Consider the following 20,391-nt stretch of genomic DNA (forward strand, 5'->3'; position numbering starts at 1 on the left):
TTCCTGTTTCTTTGTTTTGCTTCTTCATTTCTCTTTTTTTCATTTTGCATTCTGTGAGCATCTAGCACCTTCCTTCTTACTGAGCAGGTGCTCACTAAATGCTAGTGAATGAATAAAAATGAATAAAAGTTGAGGTCACCCAAGGGCCAAAACTGATTCATAATGGTACCAGGTCCTTTAAATTTATTTTGGTTTCTTTTCCAAGGAAACTCTCTCTCTTCATCTTAAAGCTAGACAGACACTTAGTATCTTTTATTCCACATCCTAATGTGTTGTTTTAAAAACCATAGCTGATGCAGTGAATAACGCAGCTGGCTTTGGGTTCAGCGGAGTGGATAAGAATGGAAATTTCTGTTGGGATCTGCTTTCTAACCTAAACATCTGGAAAATTGAGGTGAGTTTATCATGCTTTTGAATCAAGCTGCCATTGTGAATAAAGCAGATGGTTTGCTGTGAGTGTGGTATCCATAGAAGTTTATCATCAGTGTGCAAGGAAAAGCTGCTATCAGGAAATGCTGGCTCCAGCAGGCTCGGGGACATTTCGTATCTTGGAACTTTTTTCCTTTTTTTTTTTTCTTTTAAGGTGCCTACTTTCTTGGCAGTATTAATGGTTCAAGTAATAACAACACACGAAAAATCTGAAAAAGAGCCAGGAAAATCTTTTTGTTGCTTACATTCCTGTTCTATCAACTAGAAAGTACAGATAGCATTTTCTCTTGTTCACATTCTCCTTTCCTCAGTCAAGGGTACAGACTAGCAGCTGTATTTAGATTTCAATATTGCCAGTGTTCTCGGTGGTTCCTTTGGAAACACTTATAATGCATTCGCTTTTAAGAATTGTAATTGGTGCACAGCTTTTAGGCCACTAGAATTAGTGTGGTTTTTCTTTTTCACTGGCTTTGTTTTTGGACCACAGTTCTGGATATGTTTCCATCTCTAGAGGTGGTCTCTCTGGGGCCCCATCCTTCTTGGTTTCCTTGGCATTGTCATCCCTCAGAGCTGAAAGGAATGCCAAGTCTTGGGCCCTTTTCCTCCTGGCAGCTGGTTGGGAGGAAGGGCATGATTCTCAACATCCCAAAGTGTTGGTTCTCCAACCAGGTGACTCATGGTTGCTGGTGGTTCATTTTCCACCTGCCACAGGGCAGGCAGAGTGCCACTGGAGAGTTTGGGCAGAAAGGGGATGTCCATATAGGTCAGGAAACCTGGGATGTGGAGACTGACCACCTGCCACCCACATTTGGTGGAAACTAGGCCATCAGGGGACCTGTGTTCTGGGTAAAGGGCTGAGTTATGTATTTATTATAAAAGAAAACCAGAAGGAGAAAATTTGTATTTCCAATAAAGTTGATATAGAGCAAGGAGCTAAAGCACACCAAGGAAGTCTGACTTATTTAAGGCACCACCTTGAAGCTGTGTGTATAGCATTTTATTAGCCATAGAAGGTGTCTAAATGGATAAATAAAACTCTGTAGGGTTTTGACATTAAAAACTCATAGTACAAAACTCTACCTGTCCATCCATCATTGGTCTGATATCTCTCTCCCTTCCTTCCTTTCAAACATATTACATTAGGCCAGTGTGTGGCCTAAGATTTTCTTACGGTTGAAACAGAAAACAGTGACATTTACACTTTTCAACTTCGTTAGGAATTCTGGTTCTTAAATGTTTGCTTCATGCCTTCTACCACCAGCCTTTATTAAGTCTTTTTTTCTTCTTTTTTCTTTTGAATGAGAAAACCCAGTTGATGACTTATTTTGGAATTTCTCTCTCTCAATGGTTGATTTACCTGCATCATTGCCAGTTAGGTGATGTTTGTTTTCTTTTCTGTATTGTGACTCCTTCCTGTATAAAATCTCCTTACTATTCTAGATACAATTGGAAGCATTTGAACCTGTGCTATTTGTAGAATAACTTCACCAGACTGACCTGGTTTACAGATGGCCACAGAATGAAAAGATGACAATTAAATTCAAGCTGTCTCCATAAAGGCGCTAAATTCACATGATGAAACTTTTCCGGTGGCAAATCCCATTTTAGAGTATTTAGTTTTAAAATTCAGATGACTTAAATTTTGTGTTTCACCAGAATGGAAGGAAAACCTACAAAACATTCCTTTAGTCATCCTATAATTTGAAAATAGATTGAGAAAAATTGAGACTTTGTGAGCCAAGTTTTAGTTGCAAAGTAAATCTTATAAACCCCCGAAAATTTGACTGTGTGCGATGGAACAGCGGATCTGCTCCTGAGTCAGGACTCACGGTTGAAATAGCACATCTAATCTGCCGCCAGGGAAATTCTGGGGAGGACTTTCCATTTCTTGGGGTATTTTTAAAGCTAATGATAGGTGTTATTTTCTCCTTTCTAGACTGCCACAAGTTTCAAAATGTACTTAGAAAACTGGAATATTCAGACAGCTACTTGGCTAAAGCGGTAAGGAAACCAAAAACGACCTCATTACTCATGGCACTGGGTTATGTTTAGATGGGTGTTATTAGATGAACAGCGATAGTCTGCCAGTGGTAACCTCATCTGACACTTGTGTTTGGTATTAACATCTATGCTGTGTAAATGAAATATAAGAAATACAGTAATTTGAGAAGGTCACAATGTAGCATATTAATTTTACTGTACCAGATACTTCATGCTGCCATTACTGGGTACCAGGTACTCATTTAATCCTCATAATGATCCCATGAGGTGTTGGTAATTATTATCCCCATTTTACAGATGAGGAAAGTGAGGCGCAGAGGGGTTATGTAACTTGCCCAAAGTCACACAGCTAATGAGCAATAGCTATGAGCCCATATCTCATAGATAATAGATATGAGTGTCTCTCCAGAGCCAGGCCCTTAAGCTCTATGATGTGCTGCCTCTTATCTAGAGGAGAGCCTATTGCTCAGATGTCATGGAGGGTCAATGTCAGCATCAGATCACTGAAGATTGTTGTGTTTATTTTATCCCCTGTATCGAAAGCTTTATGGTGCCCCAAATGCTTATGCTTTTCAACTTTGTATTTTTGTTGTTTCTCTGTCCTTTTGTTTTTCTATACATTCCAAAATTAGAAACATTCGTTATTGTGGAACTAATGATATGCTATCCTTGAAGTGGCAGACTTGAGCTCGTGAATATTCCTATCGCATGAGTGCAGGGAGAGTATAGAAATATTAAGCTGTTGACTCTGCTGTTTTTGATAAGTAGCATTTTTCATCAGTTAAAACATCGGGGTAAAAGAAGAGACAATGTATAATAATTCCAACAAAGTAAACTCATGCAACTACTCTGAATGTGCAGTTTTTGAAAATTTGCCCTTAATGTTATTGCTATTCATTTTGCAAGTCATTTTAGCCTAAACCTCTTTCTGTATATTGAATAATCCCAATGTATGGAGAGTCCTACAGTCTCCACTAGGAGTTTGTTCTACATAAACATTTTTTATGTGACTGAACATACATGTGGGCACATAAAAAATGAAAAAATACTATTTAAAAATCGTTTTAGAAAATGGAGTATTTCATTCATACAAAAAGATACAGAGGGTAAGAAACAAATACCCATGCAAACTACCTCTCATTTCAAAAAGAAACATTACAAATGGAGTCCCATCCTGTGTTTCTTTCCTCAAATGCATTCCCTTTCTTCCTGTGAAGAGAGAGCCATAGTCCTTAGTTTGGGTTTAACTTGGTTACTTTTGACAGCCCATCCAGGCTGGATTGCTGTTAACTGTTTGGATTTCTGTTTTACTTTTCATCTGGGCCCTCTCACTCAGGAAGCCATGTACTTGCTCCTATGGTGCCCCTGGCAATCCGTAGACTGAATTTGGCAGGAAGTCCCGTCACGTTGTTTTAATAAACAACCAAGAAGCCAAAGATCTCCAGGGTATTTGCTGACAGTTTCTAGATTCTTACAATGTCCTCACTCTTTAAGGCAAATTCATGGATTGGAATCCAATAGACACTGAGGACTGAAGACGCCATATAACTGACACGTTGATTTTGTGCTGGAGTCATGGCTAAGAGAGATGAGAAGGCTGCAGTGTTGATGGGTTAGATGACATTGGGGCCAGTGTGGAAAAGTAAATTAATTTAGATGAAATAAGGATCTCACTTCTAAAGACCCTTACCCTGATTCTAAAAGTTTTAGTGTCAATGGCACTTATTTATCCATAAGCATCCCTGGTAGATTAGGCCATTGGTGGAATAAGCTTCTATAAGGCAGGAGCTCTCGTTGGGAAAAAGTGACCACTCTGACTTTTATTAGCTATTGTGTGATGGGGTCCAGATCATTTAGTCCTATGGAGGTTAAACATTCATGCATCTGACAAAGAGACTGGACTGTGTGAATGGCCCGTCTGGGAGTGTATAAGAAAACTAGAGCTCAGAGCTGCTTGGGTTGCGCTGCAAGTGCCTGAATAGGGTGAGGCAGGCACGCCATCAATATTGGATCAAATGATTTCTGCATGATTGGTTCCAAAATGATGCAGGTGTAGGCGGAAGTTTCTGGTATGTTTGACCTGTGGCCCGTTGTACCTTCCTGTCTTCACAGAGTGTGCTATGAGCGGGTTCCCTGGCACCCTACAGTGCTAACCTTCATCCTGTCTGCCTTGTGGCATGGTGTCTACCCTGGATACTACTTTACCTTCTTAACTGGAATCCTTGTCACGCTAGCAGCCAGAACGGTAAGCTCCCTTTGGCTGTGGGGTCTTTTCCTTAGTAATTGGATGCCTGTGTGTTTGTTGTCTTTTAGGTCCCAGCAGAAGTGCTGTTGGGGGTGATGGTAGGAGTGATGTTTTGAAAAATCAGCAAAAGTCTTCCCATTAGAGAAATACTTAAATATATTGGAACTTATGGTCATAAAATGGTTAAGCATTTTATTTTCATATTACTTGCAGGGGGTGTTTGCAAAACAAAAGGACTTTTAGGAACAATGTTTAGTGCCTTAAGAGATGAAAACATTTCTGGGGCTTCCCTGGTGGCACAGTGGTTGAGAGTCCGCCTGCCGATGCAGGGGACACGGGTTCGTGCCCTGGTCTGGGAAGATCCCACATGCCGCGGAGCGGCTGGGCCCGTGAGCCATGGCCGCTGAGCCTGCACTTCTGGAGCCTGTGCTCTGCAATGGGAGAGGCCACAGTGGTGAGAGGCCCGCGTACCGCAAAAAAAAAAAAGAGATGAAAACATTTTTAATCATTAAAGGCTGTAAACATACAGTCTACTAATTACAGATGACAATGATTATTAATTTAGGCTCTGTAAAACTTCATTTTGCTTATACTCTACTTAATTTTCTCTTTTCATTATCCTACACATAAAAATAATTTGGTTTCTGAGCAACCGGTAAAATTGCAGCCATAGGAACTGTTCTCTTAAAGATTGCTCTCAGCCCTCATGTTGGATCCGATTAAATTAGTTTGTGTAAAGTCCTTTGTGAATTTGATAAATTTGGTTCTCTAGGTTTTGGGGGTAGCCTTCAGTTTGTCCTAGACTGTTCCTGCCATTTGCTGGCTGTAGAACAAGAATAATAACAGAATTAAAAAATATGCCTGCCCTCAAAGAATGAGATGCAACATGTATATAAGTAATTACGATTCACTGTATTCTGTCAAATACAGAGCGCTTTGAATTTTATTTCATTTCAATACTTGATAATGATTGTGGCATTCCTTATTCAGGTGCCAAGAGCTTTTAATGAGATTTGTTGAGCTGTATTTTTAGATGTGGATTTAGGATCCCCAGCACAGCTATTCACTCATTCTTTTTTTTTATTTTAAAAATATATTTATTGAGTGCCTAGTATGTGCCAAGTACTGTGATGGGTACTGGAGAAAAAATGGAGAGCAGAACAGATATGGCCCCTGCTCCCGGTCTAGTGCTGGGAATAGAAATGGATAACTTCTTCATATTTGTTAAATGGAGAGACAGGTAGAGTGGGAATTCTTTTCCATTTCTTTTAGCTATTCACTCATTCTTGAATTTATCTGTTCTATTAATATTTCAGGAGCCCTACTATATGCTAGTAGGTGCTGGGCTATTGCAGTGAACAAAAGTTCCTCGCCCATGGAATTTTTATTTTAGTTAGAAGAAGGTTTGTGAGGATACATGTGTGAACAAGACGGATAATTGATTATTCTGATTAGCACACTTTAAAGTACATATTTTACATATCTGTGCATTGGAAACAGAAGACATTTTCTTTTCTCCTGTACATATACTAACTTGGATCACAAAACTAAAAAACAGATGGGAGGACAAACTTGAACAAAGGCCAGAATTTTGTTAATACTTTCAGAGTATCATTTCTTAAGCTGTCTTTAGTTGATTTCAATGGGTATAAAAGGATTAATTTATGTGAAGCCTCTTGGGTGACCTGGAAATGTTTTTCAGAAATAAGTTAGGTAAGGGATGGAGGGGAGAGGGTTGATAGAACAGTATTTCCATTTTTTTTTTTCAAAAGGAGAATGAACTCAAACAGTCATGAAGTGTCTCAGGCCCAGGAAGTTACCTAGTAAAATCTCTTACATGCTTTTCAATACTGCCCACAGATGGACCTCTAGCCTCTGTCCTGAGGAGCTCAGAGCCGAGGAGGTGCCCTCAGCTTCTCAGGCAGCCCTAGGAAGCCTTTCCTGCTTTGAGGTTGACCTACCTATAAGCCAGCCATTGTTTCAGCTCTGTCTTTGGTTCTGGCCTCTGGAAATTAGGTGTCTTTCTGGAGCCAAATCTGTGTCAAAAGACCTACAAATGAGTATCCTTTGACCCAGCACTTTCCATCTCAAAGAATGTGGTTTCCTTGTCTGGAAAATAGGCATACTGATGCTTACATGATAGGCCTATGGAGAGAGTCAACAGAAATGATACCCATAGGGCTTCCCTGGTGGTGCAGTGGTTGAGAATCTGCCTGCCAATGCAGGGGACATGGGTTCGAGCCCTGGTCTGGGAAGATCCCACATGCCGCGGAGCAGCTAGCCCCGTGAGCCACAATTACTGAGCCTGCGCGTCTGGAGCCTGTGCTCCGCAACAAGAGAGGCCGCGATAATGAGAGGCCCGCGCACCGCGATGAGGAGTGGCCCCCACTTGCCGCAACTAGAGAAAGCCCTCGCACAGAAACGAAGACCCAACACAGCCATAAATAAATAAATAAATAAATAAATAAAAAAGCAAAAGAAATCTGAATGAAGTATGGTCTAAAAAAAAAAAAAAGAAATGATACCCATAAAGAATTTACACAGGCTTGGCACACAGTAAGCACTCAATAAATCGTAGCTCATGTTATTATACTATTATATTATTACTGTTATTCAAAGGAAATAATTAGGAAACAGTGCAGAGACTTTTCTACAAGAGTATACATCACAGAATTGTTTACAATAGCAGGGGATAGGAGACTAACTTTCCCATAATTAAAATTGTATCAGATTAATACTTAATGACATGGAAAAACATTCATGCTATGTTACTAAATGAAAAAACAGGCTAAACATATATTGACGCCACTGGAAACATAAATATGGATATATATGAATATAAAAGGACTTGGAAGGTATGTGCCAAGTTTTTCAACAGTGCTTTTCTCTGGGAGATATTAAAGAAAAAAAAATCTGATTCTGCTTAGTTGTTCTTTAAACATTTTTCTACAGTGAATGAACTTATATTTTTTTAATAATAAGAAAAACCATAGTGGTATTTTTAGTTGAAAATAGAACTCAGATTGTTGGTAGTTTTTATCTCCTATGTTCCTGAGGGGTATTACCTGCATGCATGGAGTAAAAGTTTCCATTTTTTTGCATCCCCCCATCCACCATGACTTCCTTGGTGAGCAGGTGAGGAACAACTACAGACATTACTTCCTTTCTTCAAAAGCCCTCAAGGTTGTTTATGACATAGTCACCTGGGCTGTCACTCAGCTGGCCGTCTCTTACACAGTCGCCCCCTTCATCATGTTGGCCGTTGAACCCACCATCAGTTTATACAAGTAAGTTTCCACTGTTCTCGATTGCTCTATAGTAAACTTGTCTGTTCTCTCTGTGTTTGACTTAGGAGTTGGCAAACTGAATCCATCAGTACTGACGATCTCTATGTATGGTTTTGAGGGGAAAATGTCTAGAGAAAGCTTTAGGAGGAAGTGTCTGTCCTGGAGATGCCAACAGACAAATAGTAATACAGAGAGCAGAGTTGACAGGTAGCCCCTCAGCCATGACTAATGTAAGTAAGGGATGCTTATGGCAGTGAATTCTGAAGGGATGTATCCAGATTACAAACTCAGAGGGTGAGGTCACTGCCCTTGCCTCTTTTTCCTGGGGTTAGGCTATGCTGGAGGCCGTGGGGCACTCAGAGAGGGACAGAAGCAGGCCGCAGCTGGGGCTGGGTTCACCCTACAGACAAGAGGCCCTTAGGGAAAGGGTGTCTTAGGGAAAGGGTGTCAGGCCCTTATATTCAAACACCAGCCCTCCAGACGAACTGCAGACCTCTTTGTGCTTTTATTGTTTCCCTCTTTTGTTGAATTAGTCGTGTTTCTCTACTCTTGGAGAGATGGTTGCATGACCTCTGGCAAGTTATTAACCTCTTTTACCAGTGTTTTCTCAACTGTAAAATGAAGGTAAGAATAGAATTCACCTCCAAGCACCTTTAGGTGTTAGGATTGAATGAGGCAAACGTGCAAGGGGCTCAGCCCAGTGTCTGGCATGTAGTCTATACTCGATAAATACCAACTTGTGTTATTTACTGATTTGCAGAGACTTTTGCAGATTGAGTTTGGACCATAGCTACAGTCAGAAAAGTGGCTTAGAAATAAACATGCAAACGTGCCTTATTGTACATCAGGGATTGGACTCGCTGGTCAGGAATGATCAAAGAAATTTTACTACTTGGTACAGGTGTCAATGTCTAGGATGATTTTTTTTTTAGGTTATAGGGAAAGAAGGTAGAGGGAAGTACACCATGCTCCTCAAAGAAGTCTGTTTCTATAATGCTGGTTAGGTCACAGGACTTATGTCCATATAATATGGAAGTTGAGCTGCTTTATACACAAATTTTTCTAGACAAGGGATGCCAGAAGAGTGGAAAAACAATGAAATCTTCAGCCAAACAAAGCCCTCAGTTCCGCTGCTACAGCCATGAGTGCCCGCCCTGCCCAAGCTGCACCATCTTGGTTTACCTCCTCTCTGCACCCTCCCTCCGGGCAGCCCCACTTGCTCACAGCTCTATTGTCCTTTCTCTTGTCTCAGTGCCCTCTAGCCAGCATTTGCCCTTCATTATCTGGAACTTCTATTGCCCCCTGAAGCAGCCTTAGCCCCATTGAGCTATCTGCCTGGGCTGTCCAAGTTTCTGGCTTGGGTGCTCATTGTCTGTGTTAGCGCTCTGGTTACAAAGTCTCATAGGTTTTGAGTTGTCTGCTTCCGTCTTCAGAGGTTAACTTGTAACCCTGGGCCCTTCTCTCCCTTTTCTTTGGAGGTGCCCAACCTGCTCCACACTCCCTTACTCTAGGGGAGAGAGCTGCTAGTGAGGAGATGACTTTTATAAAAGAAATGGAACAGTGAAATAAAAAATGTTCCGTTAAATCAGATTTTTAAAAGAGAGGTATTTGTTTTTTTATAACAGGCATTGAAACACATTGACTTGCATTCCTGAGTAAGATGGATGGGGCTGAGGGTTTCCCCCAGTGTTTGGAAAATCTAAGTGCCTATGAGGACTAATAAACAGGAACTAGAGAGAGACAGAAAAACCACCCTAGGCCTGGTGTTTTAAGCATATCATGTTGCCAGATGCAAGATTTTTTTCGGGAATATATGTATCATGTTGTAGCAGAAATGCCTGTATTTAACTCAGTACCATTTAATACCTACAGTGTGCTGAGCACTTTTCTAGAAGCTGGGGGATGGGATGGTGAGCAAAAGATAGAAATCATTCTTACTTCCATGGAGGAGATAGCTTGGTGGAAGTGACAGGAAATAATTGACAAATTTATAAATACCCACTAAGATCATACTCTGAGTGAATGGTACAAAGATTTATGAGAGCATGTAACAGGAATCTGCTCTTGGGAGGAAGCAGCGTTTGAGTCCTGGAGTCTGAGGGTGCTGAGAGTGGTGGATGGAACACTGTGGGTTGTGTTCCAGACCCAGGGAGCAGCATAGATAAGCCCTGTTGTGATAGGAGGAAGCCCCGAGAAACATGAGTATGGGCAGAATATAGAATCAATCCAAGGTAGAGAGTAGTGAGCTGAGAAGAGACAAGGGTAGGTATCAGTGTCCCTGTTTATCATATATGGAAGTGGAGGCTCAGAGAGGGTGAGCAGTTAAAACTCACACAGCAAGGCCTGAGTTTCAGATGCAAATTTTTTTTTTTTTTTTTTTAACAGCAAGAGCAGTAGTGCAGTTACTAAAAATTTCTCTAGGAGAAGCTATTTTGGAAGAATGTTACTGCTAGGGTATTAGCACAAAGTGGTGATTTGTTTGTGATCACATGCATTTAACCAACTAAGCATGCTAATTTCTATATTTAGGCAGGAGTTCTAGGGAAGAATTCAATCATTATCAATCCAGATCACTCATGTAGATTTCCATTTCTTTTTAAAAACAATCTATTTTTTTTTTTAGAAAACACCTTTGTTTAGCATGAAATTGACATTTCTGTCACTTCTGTCAATTACAAGCAATTCAACCTAATATGTTATCTTGTTTTCATAGTTGCTTATGTATATAATTTAACTTCCCTATCTAGATCAGCTCTGTCCAATAGAAGTTTCTACAATGACCAAAATACCATCCAATACGTCAGCCACCAGTGCCTGTGGCTGTTGAGCTTTTGAAATGTGGCTAGAACAGAGTTTTCAATTTATCTAATTTGAATTTTAACAGCCACATGTTGCCAAGGGCTATTATAGATTGCCTCTCAACAAAAGTTTTCAGAATCTTTTAAAAACAATATTTTTCAGAAACTCTTAAGAGAATCACTGAATCTGGCAAAGTAAATTAAAATTGAATCATCTTTTTAGTCGAGGTGGGTCTAGATGCATTCCAGATCTGTTCCTCACTAGGGGCTAATTTAAATAACTGGCAATGCATGGCAGTTGTATACAAATCCATTTCTCAGGATACCCTTCCCTGACTGACATTTAAATGTCAGATGGGCTTCTTTTTTCTGCCTAGTCACATTTCAATGTACAGTGACTACAACTCCCAGCTTTAAATTTCTTAGTCTAATTTTTTTCCTTTAAGTTGTAAATGAGCCCCAAGTGAACATCTAAATGTGATTCTGAAAAGAGGATGGAGTAGCAGGACTTGAGCTTACCTCCTCTTGTGAAAACACCAAATCACAACTAACTGCTGACCAACCATCAACAAAAAAGACTGGAATCTACCAAAAGAGATATTTTATATTCAAAGACAAAGAAGAAGCCACAAGACAGTAGGAGGGGTGCTTTTGCGACATAAATCCTATACCCGTCAGGTGGGTGACCCACAAACTGGAAAATAATTATATCACAGAGGTTCTCCCACAGGAATGAGAGTCCTGAGCCCCACATCAGGCTCCCCAGCATGAGGGGCTGGCATCAGGAGGAGGAACCCCCAGAGCATTTGGCTTTGAAGGCCCATGGGGCTGGAGTACAGGAGCTCCACAGGACTGGGGGAAACAGAGACTGCACTCTTGGAGGGTGTGCACAAGTTTTCATGTACCCTGGGACCCAGCACAAAGCAGTACCTCCATAGGAGCTAGGGCTGGACCTACCTATGAGTCTTGGAGGGTCTCCTGGGGAGGCAGGGGTCAGCTGTGGCTCATTGGGGGTGGGGGGGGCAAGGACACTGGTAGCAGAGGCCCCAGAGGATATTGATCAGCGTGAACTCTCACAGAGGTTGCCATTTTGGCATCAAGACATGGCCCTTCCCACCAGCCTACAGGCTCCAGTGCTTGGACGCCTCAGGCCAAACAACCAGTAGGGTAGGAACATAGCCCCACCCATCAGCAGACAGAGTGCATAAAGACATACTGGGTTCACAGCCACCTCTAAACACACCCCTTGACATGGCCCTGACCACCAGAGGGATAAGGCCCAGCTCCATCTACAAGTGGGCAGGCACCAGTCCCTCCCACCAGGAAGCCTGCACAAACCTCAAGACCAGCCATACCCACCAGAGGGCAGACACCAGAAGCAAGAGGAGCTATGATCCTCCAACCAGCAGAAAGAAGATCACAAACACAGAAAGTTAGACAAAATGGGACAGCAGAGAAATATGTTCCAGATGAAGGAACAAAATAAAAACCGACAAGAACAACTAAATGAAGCGGACATAGGCAACCTACCTGAAAAAGTAGAGATGATCAAGATCTCAGAAAAAGAATGGAGGCACAGATGAAGAAGTTACAAGAGATGTTTAACAAAGAGCTAGAAGATTTAAAGAACAAACAAACAGAAATGAACAATACAATAACTGGAATGAAAAATAAAGTAGAAGGGATCGATAGCAGAATAACTGAAGCAGAAGAATGAATAAGTGAGCTGAAATACAGAATGGTAGAAATCACTGCCATGGAACAGAATAAGGAATGAAAAGAAATGAGGACAGTCTCAGAGACCTCTGGGACAACATTAAATGCACCAACATTCACATCATAGGGGTCCCAGAAGGAGGAGAGAAAGATAAAGGGCCTGAGAAAATATTTGGAGAGATTATAGCTGAAAACTCCCCTAACATGAGAGAGGAAACAATCAAGTCCAGGAAATGCAGAGAGTCCCATACAAGATAAACCCAAGGAGGAACACACTGAGACACATATTAATCAAACTGACAAAAATTGAAGACAAAAAATATTAAAAGCACCAAGGGACAAGTAACAAATAACATACAGGGGAATCCCCATAGGGTTATCAGCTGATTTTCTTCAGCAGAAACTGCAGGCTAGAAGGGAGTGGCATGATATTATGTAAAGTGATGAAAGGGAAAAACCTACACCCAAGAATACCCTACCCAACAAGGCTCTCATTCAGATTCAACAGAGAAAAAGTTTTACAGACAAGCAAAAGCTAAGAGAATTCAGCACCACCAAACCAGCTTTATAACAAATCCTACAGGAACTTCTCTAGGCAGAAAAGAAAAGGCCACAACTAGAATCAAGAAAATTAAGAATGGGAAAGCTCATCAGTAAAGGCAAACACAAAGTAAAGGTAGGAAATCATCTGCACACAAATATGATATCAAAACCAGCACTTGTGAGAAGAGGAGAGCACAAATGCAGGATATTGGAAATGCATTGGAAATTAAGTGACCAGCAACTTAAAACAATCTTGTACATATATAGACTGCTATATCAAAACCTCATGGGAACCATAAACCAAAAATCTACAACAGAGGGCTTCCCTGGTGGTGCAGTGGTTGGGAGTCCGCCTGCCGATGCAGGAGACGCAGGTTCGTGCCCCGGTCCGGGAGGATCCCACGTGCTGCGGAGCGGCTGGGCCCGTGAGCCATGGCCACTGAGCCTGTGCATCCAGAGCCTGTGCTCCGCAGCGGGAGAGGCCACAGCAGTGAGAGGCCCGTGTACAGCAAAAAAAAAAAAAAAAATCTACAACAGATACACACAGAAAAAAAGAAAAAGCAATCCAAACACAACAATAAAGATAGACATCAAATCACAAGAGAACAAAAGAGGAAGGGGAGAAAAAAAGACCTTCAAAAACAAATCTAAAACAATTAACAAAATGGCCATAAGAACATTAATATTGATAATTACCTTAAATGTAAATGGATTAAATGCTCCCACCAAAAGACAGACTGGCTGAATGGATACAAAAAAAGATCGGTATATATGCTGTCTACAAGAGACCCACTTCAGGTCTAGGGACACATACAGACTGAAAGTGAGGGGATGGAAAAAGGTATTCCACGCAAATGCAAAACAAAAGAAAGCTGGAGTAGCAATACTCATGTCAGACAAAATAAACTTTAAAATAAAGACTATTACAAGAGACAAAGAAGGACACTACAAAATGATCAAGGGATCAATCCAAGAAGAAGATATGACAATTATAAATATGTATGTACCCAACATAGGAGCACCTCAATATATAAGGCAAATGTTAACAGCCATAAAAGGAGAAATCGACAGTAACACAATAATGGGGGGGGGACTTTAACACTCCACTTCATCAATGGACAGATCATCCAGAGAGAAAATCAATAAGGAAACACAGGCCTTAAATGACACATTAGACCAGATGGACTTAATTGATATTTATAGACCATAACATCCAAAAGCAGCTGAATACACTTTCTTCTGAAGTGCACATGGAACATTCTCCAGGATCACATCTTGGGCCACAAATCATGCCTTGGTAATTTTAATAAAATTGAAATCATATCAAGCATCTTTTCCAACCACAACACTTGAAATTAGAAATCAATTACAGGAAAAAAAACTGTAAAAACCAGACATGTGGAGGCTAAACAATATATTACTAAACAACCAATGGATCACTGAAGAAATCAAAGAGGAAATCAAAAAATACCTAGAGACAAATGACAATGAAAACACAACGACCCAAAACCTATGGGACACAGCAAAAGCAGTTATAGGAGGGAAGTTTATAGCAATACAGCCTTACCTCAGGAAACAAGAAAAATCTCAAACAACCTAACCTTACACCTAAAGCAACTAGAGAAAGAAGAACAAAGAAAACCCAAAGTTAGCAGAAGGAAAGAAATCATAAAGATCAGAGCAGAAATAAATGAAATAGAGATGAAAACATTAGCAAAGATCAGTGAAACTAAAAGCTGGTTCTTTAAGAAGATAAACAAAATTGATAAACCTTAATCCAGACTCATCAAGAAAAAAAGGGAGAGGACTCAAATCAATAAAGTTAGAAATGAAAAAGGAGAAGTTACAACTGACAGCACAGAAATACAAAAGATCATAAGAGACTACTACAGATAACTCTATGCCAATAAAATGGACAACCTAGAAGAAATGGACAAATTCTTACAAAGGTACAACCTTCCAAGACTGAACCAGGAAGAAATAGAAAATATGAACAGACTAATCACAAGTACAGTAACTAAAACAGCAATTAAAAACTTCCAACAAACAAAATTCCAGGACCAGATGGCTTCACAGGTAAATGCTATCAAACATTTAGAGAAGAGTTAAACACATGTGCTTCTGAAACCCTTCCAAAAAATTGCAGAGGAAAGAACACTCCCAAGCTATCAGAATGATGGTGACCTCATAGAATGCTATGAGGTCACCATCATTCTGATAACAAAACCAGACAAAGTCATCACACACACAAAAAATTACAGGCAAATATCACTGATCCTCAACAAAATACTAGCAAACTGAATCCAACAACACATTCAAAGGATCATACACCATGATCAAGTGGGATTTATCCCAGGGATGGAAGGATTTTTCAATATCCACAAATCAATCAGTGTGATATACCACATTAACAAACTGAAGAATAAAAACCATATTATCATCTCAATAGATGCAGAAAAAGCTTTGGACAAAATTCAACACCCATTTATGATATAAACTCTCCAGAAAGTGGGAATAGAGGGAACTTACCTCAACATAATAAAGGCCATATATGACAAACCTACAGCTAACACCATTCTCAATGGTTAAAAGCTGAAAGCATTCCCACTAAGAGCAGCAACAAGGCTAGGATGTCCATTGTTGCCACCTTTATTCAACATAGTTTTGGAAGTCCTAGTCATGTCAATCAGAGAAAAGAATAAAAGGAGCCCAAATTGGAAAAGAAGAAGTAAAACTGTCACTGTTTGCAGATAGCATGATATTATACATAGAAAGTCATAAAGATGCTACCAGAAAACTACTAGAGCTCATCAATGAATTCAGTAAAGTTGCAGGATACAAAATTAATACACAGAAATCTCTTGCATTCCTATACACTAACAACGAAAGATCAGAAAAAGAAATTGAGACAATCCCATTTATCATCACATCAAAAAGAACAAAACACATAGGAATAAATCTACCTAAGGAGAAAAAAGACCTGTACTCAGAAAACTATAAGACACTGATGAAAGAACTCAAAGATGACACAAACAGATGGAAAGATATATACCATGTTCTTGGAATTGGAAGAATATTGTCAAAATGACTATACTACCCAAGGCAATCTACAGATTCAATGCAATCCCTACCAAATTACCAATGACATTTTTCACAGAGCTAGAACAAAAATCTTAAAATTCGTATGGAGACACAAAAGACCCCAAATAGCCAAAGCAATCCTGAGAAAGAAAAACGGAGCAGGAGAAATCAGATTCCCTGACTTCAGACTATACTTACAAAGATACAGTAATCAAAACAGTATGGTACTGGCACAAAAACAGACATATAGATCAATGGAACAGGATAGAAAGCCCAGAAATAAACCCACGGACCTATGGTCAATTAATCTACGACAAAGGAAGCAAGAATATACAATGGAGAAAAGACAGTCTTTTCAGTAAGTGGTGCTGGGAAAAGGGGACAGCTACATGTAAAAGAATGAAATCAGAACATTCTCTAATACCATATGCAAAGAGAAACTCAAAATGCATCAAAGACCTATAAAACTCTTAGAAGAAAACATAGGCACAACACTCTGACATAAATTGCAGCAATATCTTTTTGGACCCACCTAATAAAAATAAAAACAAACAAATGAGACCTAATTAAATTTAAAAGCTTCTGTACAGCAAAAGGAACCATAAAACAAAAAGACAACCCATAGAATAGAAGATAATATTTGCAAACGAAGCAGCTGACAAGGGATTAATCTCCAGGATATGCAAACAGCTCATGCAGCTCTATGTCAAAAAAAAACCCCAAAAAACATAAAACGAACAACCCAATCAAAAAATGGGCAGAAGACTTAAATAGACATTTCTCCAAAGAAGCAATACAGATGACCAAAAAGTATATGAAAAGATGCTCAACATCACTTAGAGAACTTCAAATCAAAACTACAATGTGGTATCACCTCACACCAGTCAGAATGTCCATCAAAAAGTCTGTAAACAGTAAATGCTGGAGAGGGTGTGGAGAAAAAGGAACCCTCCTACACTGTTGGTAGGAATGTAAATTGGTACAACCACTATGGAGAACAGTCTGGAGCTTCCTTAAAAAACTAAAAATAGCAATCCCACTCCTGGGCATATATCTGGAGAAAAATAGCAATCCCACTCCTGGGCATATATCTGGAGAAAAATAGCAATCCCACTCCTGGGCATATATCCAGAGAAAACCATAATTTGAAAAGGAACATGCACCCCAATGTTCATTGCAGCACTATTTACAATAGCCAAGACATGGAAGCAACGTAAAATGTCCATTTACAGAGGAATGGATAAAGAAGATGTAGTACATATATGCAGTGAATACTACTCAGCCATAAAAAAAAGAATGAAATAATGCTATTTGCAGCAACATGGATGGACCTAGAGATTGTCATACTAAGTGAAGTCAGACAGAGAAAGACAAATATCATATATCACCCAAATCTAGAATCTCATTTTAAAAAATGATACAAATGAACTTATTTACAAAACAGAAAGGTATCAGAAACAAACTTATGTTTACCAAAGGGGAAATGTAGGTTGGGGGGATAAATCAGGAGCTTGGGGTTAACATACAAACGCTACTATATTATAAGATATCAATTGATAACCAACAAGGACCTCCTGTATAGCACAGGGAACTCTACTCAATATTCTGTGATAACCTATATGAGAAAATAATAAAAATGAAATATATATATATATACATATATATATATATATAAAACTGAATCCCTTTGCTGTACACCTGAAACTAACACAACATTATAAATCAACTATAATCCAATAAAAATTTTTAAAAAAGAACGAAGTTGTCTTAGCTCAAGCTGCTATGCCTAAATAGTATAGACTGGGTGACTTAAACAGCAGACATTTATGTCTCACAATCTTGGAGGCTGGGAAGTCCAAGATCAAGATGCCAGCAGATTTGGTTTCCAATGAAAGCTCTCTTTCTGGCTTGCAGAAGGCTACCTTCTCACTGTGTCCTCACATAGCAGAGAGAGAGACTGAGGGAGACAAGGACAGCAAAGGAGATGGGGTGAGGGACAGTGAGAGGGACACAGAGAAAGATGGCTCACGCTCTGATTTGCCTTTATTTTCTAATAAGGGTACTAATGCTGTCATGGGGGGGCCCACCATCATTGCTTCATCTAAACCAAATTACCACCCAAAGTCTACTTCTCCAACTACCATCAGATTGGAAGTCAGGGCTTCGATGTATGAATTTGGGGGAGGACACAAACATTTAGCCAGAGCAGAACCTTTCTATGAAATCATTTTCAAAAGCAAAATCTCATACGTTGTTGTCTTTAACTAGATAGCACTTTATTAAATTCAATGTATAAGAATGTTAGAATTTGTGTAGGAATTTTTGTAGATAGCAAACTCCTTGAGAGTAGAACTATGCTTTATTCATCTGTATATCTGGAGTACCTAGTTTAGTCCTAGCATGCTCTATAAATGTTAGCTGAGTTTTTCCATAACAAAAAGATGGAAGTATTGCTTAAAATTTGAGAGAAGTATGGAATGTCAGAATAGGTTACTAAACCTCCCTGGGAAGTTGAAGTTTTTTTTCCCTTGACTGCCAGAATATTTGACTTTAATCTAACAAAATTGCTCCAGTGTAGATTTGGCCACATGTAAAAGATTAAGGCAAAACGCAAGAATAAAGTACATTTTACGAGAGCAGACTTTGAAAGCTGGAGTTCCCTCTGCCTGGGGTGTGCCTGTGAGAATCCCAGCTTACACTTGCTGAGCCAGTGTGTTTATCTGTAGAGCTGTTATTCACTCTCATTACTGTCCTGGTTTAAATAGTAAATCAGATGGTCACTTACCTGTGGCTATTCACCCCTCTGCTAATTACTACCATGTGTCTATACGTCTCTTCTTTTCCATTCCCAAAAGGAGGGGTGGGGTCTTTGCCTTTTTGTAGATCCCAGTTCAGTGCTTTGTACATCCTAGGCAATAAATGCTTATTGAAAGAAGAAATGAAGATATGATTGCTTCTGCTGGAGCTTTTAACTATTCTATAGACCTGACATTGTGATCACAAAAGCTGGGGAATTATATGTAAATCAATTGTGAGTCCCTTGCCCCTTAACATTATTTTCCTTTGCTCTTGAAAAAGCATTGGAGAAAGTGTAAGTTCAGTTTTCCCAAATGGATATAGAACAATTTTATAAAAGCTGTTTCTAATTACTTGCATTCATTGGTGTGTACAGTATTTATTGAGCATCTACCCTGTGTCCAGTACCACACTTATGCAATAAGTCCACAAACCTCAAAAACAAAACTTGTTTTAGTTTGGATGAAAATCGAGTTATGGAGTAGGCTTTTGAAATCTGGATTCCTCAGGCTCATAATATATACAAGAACCCCTGACACTTAGTGGAGCACATTGGCTAAAGTGTCAGTTGCATTTGTGTTTGGGGAGCATAGGGTAGGGCTTCAATTTCATTCCATGCATCCTTAGACTTTTAACATGGTGGGTTTCTAGCTGTCAGGGTTAATTCTCTCGATCTGCTTATTACATCAGTGGGACATTGCCATACGCCTGTCTGCAGATGGGCTGGTTGGTTTGCTCTGCCCAGCTTTGTGGTTTTGGTCCATCCCTGGCCCACTCACCCAACCAAAGGAAGTTATCTGTGGAGTGGATCAAGGCAAGCCTGAGGGAAGTCAGGTCCGCCAGTGCCAAAAGGTGATGTAATTGCTTCATGTGACATTTCCCACATACACTCTTGTTTGAAATATAATTTGTGTGTTTATTCCTAGGTCCATGTACTTTTACTTACACATTATCAGTCTCCTGATCATACTATTCCTGCCAATCAAACCACAAGCTCATAACCAAAGGCGGCCTCAGACTCTGAACTCTGTTAATAAGAAAAAAATAGATTGATACCTCCAAAAAAAGAAACAAACAAAAGCTGAACACATAAGACTGCAAATCACTGGACAGAGGAGATAAAAAGACTCCAGAGTTCTCCAGTGACTTAGAGGTGATGTTTACATGCATCTATTTTGTTTTGATTTTTTAAGTGCAGGGAGTATTTTTATAAAGCTTTTTTTGTACCATTGAATCAGCCATGTCCAGTTGATTTAATACTTTCTAGGACATTTGAGTAGTATGGAGGTGTGTGGAGAATGTGCTAGAACTGCAGAGACAGTCCATTCTGGGCTAGCTGGGTCTTCACTTTTCTGGCATGATCTCCAACCACTGAAATCTGGATGTTGGGAACCCGGGCGTCTACTCCAGAAGTTAGAAGGTAAAGCTGAGATGACTTGTCTTCCAGAACATATGCAAGACGGTTGTTCCTTGGGAAGCCCCCAGTCCTTTCACT

General features: G+C 39.8%; 1 protein-coding gene across 1 annotated transcript in view; it reads left to right on the forward strand.

Moving 5' to 3' along the window:
* The window catches only part of MBOAT1 (membrane bound glycerophospholipid O-acyltransferase 1), a gene marked incomplete at both ends in the record, with an annotated part of 116,437 nt that extends 96,488 nt beyond the window's left edge, over window positions 1-19,949 (forward strand). Inside the window, 5 exons of the mRNA XM_079713375.1 lie at window positions 291-394; window positions 2,366-2,430; window positions 4,543-4,675; window positions 7,811-7,962; window positions 19,823-19,949. Of these exons, the coding sequence (XP_079569501.1) occupies window positions 291-394; window positions 2,366-2,430; window positions 4,543-4,675; window positions 7,811-7,962; window positions 19,823-19,949 (581 nt within the window). The remainder of the gene's footprint in view (window positions 1-290; window positions 395-2,365; window positions 2,431-4,542; window positions 4,676-7,810; window positions 7,963-19,822) is intronic.
* Between the last annotated feature and the right edge of the window lie 442 nt (window positions 19,950-20,391).

The sequence above is a fragment of the Hyperoodon ampullatus genome (genome assembly GCF_949752795.1).
Source record: "Hyperoodon ampullatus genome assembly, chromosome: 10".
Lineage (NCBI taxonomy): Eukaryota > Metazoa > Chordata > Mammalia > Artiodactyla > Ziphiidae > Hyperoodon > Hyperoodon ampullatus.